The sequence below is a fragment of the Habropoda laboriosa genome, unplaced genomic scaffold (assembly GCF_001263275.1).
Source record: "Habropoda laboriosa isolate 0110345459 unplaced genomic scaffold, ASM126327v1 scaffold64, whole genome shotgun sequence".
Taxonomy (NCBI): domain Eukaryota; kingdom Metazoa; phylum Arthropoda; class Insecta; order Hymenoptera; family Apidae; genus Habropoda; species Habropoda laboriosa.
Window position 1 is genome coordinate 553,344 of NW_017100183.1, and position 8,178 is coordinate 561,521.

General features: G+C 54.4%; 1 protein-coding gene across 1 annotated transcript; it reads left to right on the forward strand.

Annotated features, from left to right (window-relative positions):
- Positions 1 to 5,899: 5,899 nt before the first annotated feature.
- On the forward strand, positions 5,900 to 7,597 carry LOC108579131 (protein dachsous-like). Its single transcript, XM_017942582.1, has one exon. It carries the CDS (start codon positions 5,900 to 5,902, stop codon positions 7,595 to 7,597), a length of 1,698 nt encoding a protein of 565 aa, XP_017798071.1.
- Positions 7,598 to 8,178: the final 581 nt, after the last annotated feature.

An 8,178-nucleotide genomic window follows, 5' to 3' on the forward strand; every position in this document is an offset into this window, starting at 1 on the left:
CGCTGATTGAACAGTCGTGTTACGATCAATAGAAGAGCATATGTTTGTAATTGTTGGATTATTATTAAAGTTGGTCGTGTACGGTGGATGATAAACGGAGAAGGTTGTAGATGTTGCGAATTGATTTTGGTAAAGAGCGACAGCCGAACAGATATAGGGAAGGGTGGTCGTCCTGGTCGTGTATCGAAGATAGATTAGAAAAAGACGTAGGAAAGAGTTTGGTCAGTCTGTCAATACGTTATCTCACGGTCGATCCGCTGACACGGTCCATGGAATTTTGGGACCAGTTCGAAAGGTTCCAACATCGATATTTCGGTCCAGAGAAAGCCCCTAATTATCGAGATAACGCGTGTCGCGGTGTCGATACGGGTTACGTATCGCAACCCCACCTTTTTCTACACTCCCACGGGATTTTTGGATGATTTGCTAGCTTTTTCGAGGCTGCAGATATATGGAATAAATTTATCGATTCGTTTAGCATTCTCCTGTGGCGATTCGTGAAACAGGTCAAGGGAACAGACTCGTAATTTTTCACCGACGAATTTTTTCCCAAAGATTGAAGTAACCGATCGACACGTGGATGTTTTTCTCGATTTGCAAGAAACCGGTCGTTCCTACGCAAAGTGGGCTCAGTACGTACAAGAGGCGTTTTATATCCAGCAACAACTTTCATTTAGATCTTTATCGATCAACTTTCACGGTACACTCGCATATCGTTCTTTATTGCCTCGCTTTTGACGTTCCCGCGACGCTTTTCCGCGATTCCACCGCGTTGCCCTACGCTCGTCAAACTTTTCGCGCGTCGACGATCAATTTTCGAGGAACGTTTCCGACGTCTTCCGACGTTAATTGAAACTAACGAGGCAAGTTTTCCACGTTGGTCTGGAAATAAGACGGAAGGTGAGCGGTGATCTCTGGTTCTTCTGCCTGCAGTCGATTTCCGGGTAGAGTCCGAGGTATACAGCCGAGTGTGGCGTAATTTGGACGGTTGGTCTCCGCGCTTCAGAATCATTCCGCGGAACATTTGCGACCTCATTGGAACGCTTTAAGGCCTAACTTTCGTGCAACGCGTCAAGACAGCGGCGAGAAGGAGAGAGTAAGAAAGTGAGTGCTGGAGGGAGGGAGGAAGGAAGGAAGGAAGGAAGGAAGGAAGGAAGAAAGAAAGAAGGAAAGAAAGAAAGGAAGGAAGAGAAGGGGTTTACTTTTTATCGGGTCCGTGTCATTAGTGGCCGCAACGAGTACTATAAGTTCGTATCAAGGACTCAGAAGTCCGAGAGATGTTCGGGAGACGAGGATGACGAGGAGGATGCGGCACGGGGATGAGGACGAGGACGAGGACGAGGACGAGGACGAAGATACCGAAGTACCTACCACCGTTCGCCTTATTAGGCCTCATCCTCTCTCCCTCCGTCCTTTCTACCCCTCTCAGGCCCCTTCCTTCTGCTTTTAAAATCATGGCTGCACGTAACCGTCTACTGATTATATGGATTCGGCGATGATTTCTGATGATGCCCCCGACCCCCGGAATGGTAAAATAATACAGTGTCGTCTCCTAGCCTGGACCCTTTCGGGTCCCGTGGGCCGGTTCGTTAGCGGGGCCTTGGCGCGAGGCACCCTGTCATTATGCGGCTGGTCTCCATCACCCCCACCAGTTCCCAATTTTCAGTGCCCCTCTACTACGCCTCGACGAAATCTCTTGCCTCCTTTTCTTCCCTTTTGCTTCGTCTTCCTCCCAGTCATCCTTTTTTCCCACTCTATTATTCTACATTAGTACGGTTCGTTACAGTTAACTGGAAAAAGAAAGGTCGAGTCCAGATGCATTGCGGGCTTCGGCTGACATAGAGAGAGAGAGAGAGAGAGAGAGAGAGAGAGAGAGAGAGAGAGAGAGAGAGAGAGAGAGAAAGTGAAGACCGGTGAACAACGCGTGAATATGAAATTGTCCATCGAGTTCTCTCCCCGCGAGTAGTCCGCGTCTCGAAATCACGTTTTTCACGAAATTCGAGCGCGAAACTCTAGAGCCACTCACGACTACTGCGGACATTCGAAACTGGTAACTCGATCGCGCTCGGTCCGGCTTATACCATCGTTGCACGTTCGCTCGCAAGAAACGTAGTTACTTCTTCTTCTTCTTCTTCTTCTTCTCCTCCACCGCCATCTCCTCCTCCTCCTCCTCCTTCTTCTGGCTCGACTGGACATTTTTCAGCGGAGAAGAACAGTGCTTTTCCTATTGTACTGCTTCGCGGAGGAACGGGGGTAGTTTGTTTCGTTCGGACAAACGGTCGTTGTTTGAGAAGAGTCCTTGCAAGCAAAGTTGGGGTGTAGGTGGCCATCGCAATCATTTCGCTTAATGACGAGAGCTTTGTCGGTCCTTCGACCACGGATTATCGCAGCCCGCTCTTTCCTCGTATCCGACAGACCACTTTGCTTCTTTCCACTTCTTCCTCGCCTTCTTCTTCTTCTTCTTTCTCCCTTTATTTCCGAACTCTGTAATTTTCCCCTAGCGGCTGTGCCACCATGCCGCGCCGAAATTGGTGTACACCGGAAAGATTTCGTAGAAATCCCCGACGTTCTTTAATGGGAAGGCGTTTGAACGGTGACAATGGCACTTCTGTTGCAGAATCTCTTTCTCTCTCCCCTCGAAGCGAAGAAGAAAAAGTATCGATGGAACGGGAGAGGAGGAGGAGAAGAAGGAAGAATCGCGAGAGTCAAGGAGAATTAGGAGGAGGACAATCACGGAGAAAATAAAAAGATCCAGAAAAAATGTTGACTACAAAGAAGACGGAGGGGGCAACGACGACGACGAGGACAACGAGGAAGAGGAGAAAGAGGAGAAGAAGAAGAGTCTGTCGTCGATATCTTGGTTTCGGGCGAGCTTGGATCAATGCGAGGTATGTACGTATGTTGAGAAAACGTATGCGATTCGGAGAACAAAAGCGGCCGGGAGACGCAAATTTATTCCGGTCTAATATTCGGTGCACGAATCGGAATTTGGCAACGGTTGGAGAGTAGCAGGATCGCGATCAGCGCAACGCGTTCGGGATCTCTTTTCTCCTTGCAGCACCTGCGAAAGATCGGGCCGTGTGGCCGATGGCTGAGCAAACAATACGAACGATGATGCACCGTCTCGAGCGCATTGTCCGTAGCGAGTAGTAGTAGGCGGCGGATTTATCTGCCTACTCGTAGAGTCAGGTAGAGGAGCCAAGGGTCCTCGACCCGAGAGAGACGCGTCGCGCGAGCCGACGGGACCGATGGATCTTCCTTTCGTTCCAGCTCGATTTCGCGCTGGAACGTTGACATTTCCGTTGATCGTGCCATGCCGTCGAACCTTGAGCGAGTTCTCTACGGCGCGGCGGGAACAGGTAGCCGAGTTTCCGGCGAGTTCGACGCCTAACTGGTACACAGAAGCGAATGCACAACGCGCCAGATATCGACGTAGCAAGTAGCTGCGCGCTAATCTGAATTCTTCGCGCATATGAAATTCCAGCGCGTGCCTCTACAAGGAATTCGTTAATTTGTTCCTCGCTTTTTTTTCGGCTCGAGCTTTTAGATTCTTCGTGGCACCCGTTGCCGCGAGTCGTCGTGAGTCATCGCCGATACGCGCAATTATTAACGCGCGAATTTATCACTTACGCTCTACCGCGGGCAAATCACACGGTGATCTATGCACGGACCGTTGCTAAATATATTATCGAACCGCGCGATTATTCCGGAAACCGAACAGTTCCAGACGCTGTATCGAGTCGCGCGTGGTATCTCATGCATCATGCAGCCAACATCGATCTCGTGCCCTCCCAGGGGACGTGTTAACAGATCGTCCAAATTAATGTGCCGCTTCCTGTTAGGATGCAAATTTCCCCTAACTTCGCGTACCGTGGACACCGTCGTCGCGTCGCTGCGATTCGCAGCTTAACCTAACTGCGTTTGCAGGACACGATAAGAAGCCCACCCCTCGTAATCTTTTTTCTCCCTTTCCTTTGGTTCAACGACACGCTCGTCTCGTCTGTCCGTCGAATTTCAACGATTTCGGGGCAAGAAGCGAAAATTCGTAGCCAGCATGCAAACTATCCCGAATCTCTCTCGTCACGTTACGAAATTCCAGGACCTTTGGCACGGGCGTAGAAGAGGCTCGTAGGGCTGACCGCGGAATGAGCGCCGATGGTAAGTCAGTTCTTCGCATACCGGGCGCTCAGGTAGGTTGGAAGGCGGCGAACGAGCTGAACGAGGAAAGAAACGAGAAATCTGTGAGGCGAGAGAAAGAGGAGGAAATAGCAGCGGAGGGGAATGGGCTCGAGATGGAGTAAGACGAAGAAGTGCGAGGGGGGAGGGGGAGGCCCAAGCAAGCGGGCATGCGAGCGAGCGAGCAAGCAGGCAGGCAGGCAGGCAAGCAGGCAGGCAGGCAGGCAAGCAGGCAGGCAAGCAAGCAAGCAAGCAGGCAAGCAGGCAGGCAGGCAGGCAGGCAGAGAGAGAGACAGCTCCCCTCTCCAAGATGGCCGCCGTTTGGGTCCAGCCGGGTCCCCCTGACCGAGCCAGCCGAGTCGAGCGAGTCAGGGGAAGGGTAGGCCTTGCAGGTGCCGCCATGTCAGTGCATGCCTAACCTCGAAGCCGCGCGGAACGGACGCTGGGCCTAAGAACGCGACACCTCGTGTTGTGCGTTTGCTTCTCGCCGTTGCTCTTTCGGCCCCGAGAGAAAGAGTAAGAGCCACGTTCGGGGGACCACGTAAACTACTCGCGAGAGTCCGTGCGTTTCGCTCGATTCATCGTATGTCCCCGCGATCCTTGCACCGACAACACACGTACACACATCGAGAAAGAGAAATACAGATAGAGAGCGGAGGGGGAGAGAGAGTGAGAGAGAGAGAGAGAGAGAGAGAGCGCGCGAGAGAGTGAGAAAAAGAGAGAGATTGAGAGAGAGAGAGAGAGAGAGAGCGAGCGAAAGGAGAAGTCGGAGAGGAGAGTGGATCGGAGTAAATCGTCGTACGATACGCGCGACGGGAAGGAAGTGCGTTGTGGTTCGTCGACGAGGTCGGGCAAGCGGCGAGTGATTTTTTCGCTGGTTTTATGCTCGTGTCGCGTTCGCGGTTCGTCGTGGCAGGCAGTGTGCGTCGCGTGTGACAGTTTGGAAGGAAGGGACTCGAGGCTGTTTCGGTACGAATGCAACACAGCTGGATGCTGCGCCGCTGCTCGGACCAGTAGTGCGGTGGTGACGGGTCGTTCGCATTTCCCACAGAGGAGGATCGGTGAAGCCACGAGAAACGGCGAGCCACGCGGAAGATGAGAAAGGGAACGGAAGCGTAGATCTCGGCGGTGGAGCGAAGATAAGGCGCGGAGGGTGAATTTTTTGAGCGTATCCGACGGGAGCCGAGAGATGAAGGCCGTTCCAGACGCGAGACGATCGCGGCGGGTTCGCGATCGGTCGTGTTGATCGTGCAGTTTATCGGGCGTGGATCTAACGAGGCGAGGATATTCCAGCAATAGCGAGGACAGTGTAGAGGAACGTGAAAGAGGGTCGAGAGGAATTTCCACGGCGTTTCGCGAGCCTCCGCGAACGGTACACACGTGAACGCACAGTAGAAGGGGGCGGTGGAAGTGTTTACACGGGAGGAACGAGCAGGGTAAAACGTGATTGTGGTTGGTGGTGGTGCTGCTAGTGGGTGATTAATGTGCCGGTTGATCGCGCTTTCTTCCGCCGGTTTTTTTTTTCGCTACGTCGAACGGAACGCGTATCGAGCAACGGAGGAGGAGAAAGGGAGAGAGAGAGAGAGAGAGAGAGAGAGGGGGAGAGAGATCGTCCTGGTGGCCGCATGAGGAATACTCGGAGGAATCGCACAGGAATGGAAAGGTCGAGATAATAGCGCGAGACGGTGGAGGTGGAGGAGGCGACGGCGGTGGAGGCACCAGGATGCCGCACCTGCTACTGTTCCTCGTCCTGGGAGCGACTTTCGCCCCGGGCACGTGGTCCGAACTCGTAAGATACTTGGAGGTCTCGGAGAACGCTCGACCGGGCACCAGGGTGGGTTTCATCGACGCCGACAGCCCGCCCTACTTGATAGTGTCCGTCTCGGGGTCCGCGGTCGACTCCGACTTGACGGTGGATCACGCGACGGGAGAGATAAGGACGAAGGTGGCGTTGGATCGCGAGACCAGGCCCTCCTACAGCCTCGTCGCGTTGCCGCAAAACATTCAGGTGGTGGTGAAGGTGCTCGACGAGAACGACAACGCTCCTACCTTCCCGGTGGATCACGTGGACGTGGAGTTCCCGGAAAATTCGCCCCGCGACGCTAAGCGGGCTCTGCCGCCAGCCAAGGATCCAGATCTCGGCCAGTACTCGACCCAACGTTACGAAATCGTGTCCGGGAATCACGGGGACGCGTTCAGACTGTCCCAGCACCGTGGCCGCGACGGCGTGCTCTATTTAGATCTGCAGAACACCGGTTCGTTGGATCGCGAGGCTCGTTCCCAGTACCACTTGGTGATAGAGGCGTTGGACGGTGGCGGTCCACCGTTACGCACGAGGCTGCACGTGAACGTGACGGTACAGGATGTGAACGACAATCCGCCGATCTTCAACCAGACGAGGTACGTCGCGAGTATCCCGGAGAACGCGACCGTCGGCACGCCGGTACTAGCTGTGAACGCAACGGACAGTGACGCGGGCGACAACGGCCGCATAGAGTACTCGATCAATCGACGACAATCGGACCGCGAGGAGATGTTCCGCATCGATCCGGAGACCGGGATGGTCTACGTGAACAAGGCGTTGGACTTTGAATCGAAGGAGAGGCACGAGCTGGTGATCGTGGCTCGGGATCGGGGCGCGCAGCCTCTCGAGGCGAGCGCGTTCCTCTCGGTCCGCGTAACCGACGTGAACGACAATCAGCCTGCGATCACGGTGATCTTCCTTTCGGACGACGCGACGCCCAAGATCAGCGAGAGCGCCCAGCCGGGCGAGTTCGTCGCGAGGATATCGGTCAGCGATCCCGACTCGAGGACCGAGTATTCGAACGCGACTGTTACGTTGACCGGTGGCGAAGGCCACTTCGGGCTGGCCACCAGGGACAACATCATATACTTGGTGGTGGTCGAGAGACCGCTGGATCGCGAAGAGAAGCCCGTCTACGACCTGTCGGTCGAGGCGACCGACGCGGGCACGCCTCCGTTGCGAGCGGTTCGAACGTTTCGCCTTCTCGTCACGGACGTGAACGACAACGCTCCGAAATTTGCTCAAGAGAGGTACGAGGCCCACCTGTTGGAGGCCTCCGAGCCAGGTACCCCGGTTCTCAAAGTGACCGCGACAGATCTCGACGAAGGCGCAAACTCCGCCATCAAGTACTCTCTGCTCAACTCCACCTGGTTCACCATCGACGATACCTCCGGATTAATATCGACCAGGACTCACGTGGACTGCGAGGCGGATCCCGCGCCGATTCTAGTGGTGATCGCGACGGACTCGGGTCGTCCGCCCCTGAGTAGTAGCGCGACAGTGCGCGTTACGGTGCACGATCTCAACGACAACGAGCCCATCTTCGAGAAGCCGCTCTACAACGCTACCGTACCTGAGGATATGCCCGTTGGACGCTGCTTTCTCAAGGTATTATAATTATCTTCGCTTATCTCTTCGCATGCAGTCCTTGCGTAACCTGCAGCGACGCTGTCTTTCCCAACTACATACCACCGCGAATCCCCCTATTCCACGACAGATTGACGTTCGTCGATCTTCGACAGGCGAAGTCTCCTAATTGATCCGTCATCGCCGAGACCGATCGACGACGGATCCCCGCGAGAGATACGACGCGAATTAATAGCGCGAACCAGGCGAGCGGGCTTCCACCGCTTCCCCACGGCGCCTGCAATCGTCCTCTTGGTCGTCGTTGCCCTCGTCGTTGTCCTCGTCGTTGTCCTCGTCGTTGTCCTCGTCGTTCTTGTTGTTAAAGGTTTGCGGTAAATGCACGAGCCGGTCGAAAGGGCATCCGCGGTGCCCGCGAGCCACGTATCCACGTTACGCCGAGAAACTCGTGATCGTTACCGCCGCGTTTCTCCGCTATTTCTCTCGCTACCAATTAGTAGACCCGTGTAATAGTACCGGAGAGTATTTCCAAGGATGGAAGTTTCGATCGTCCGTTCTCGACGTGATCGATTGTTCTTTCTTACTCGTCTCGGTCGAAGCACAATTGACCCGTT

Excerpts from the sequence above, each read along its gene's own strand:
- LOC108579131 (XM_017942582.1), top strand. The coding sequence starts at position 5,900 with ATGCCGCACCTGCTACTGTTCCTCGTCCTGGGAGCGACTTTCGCCCCG.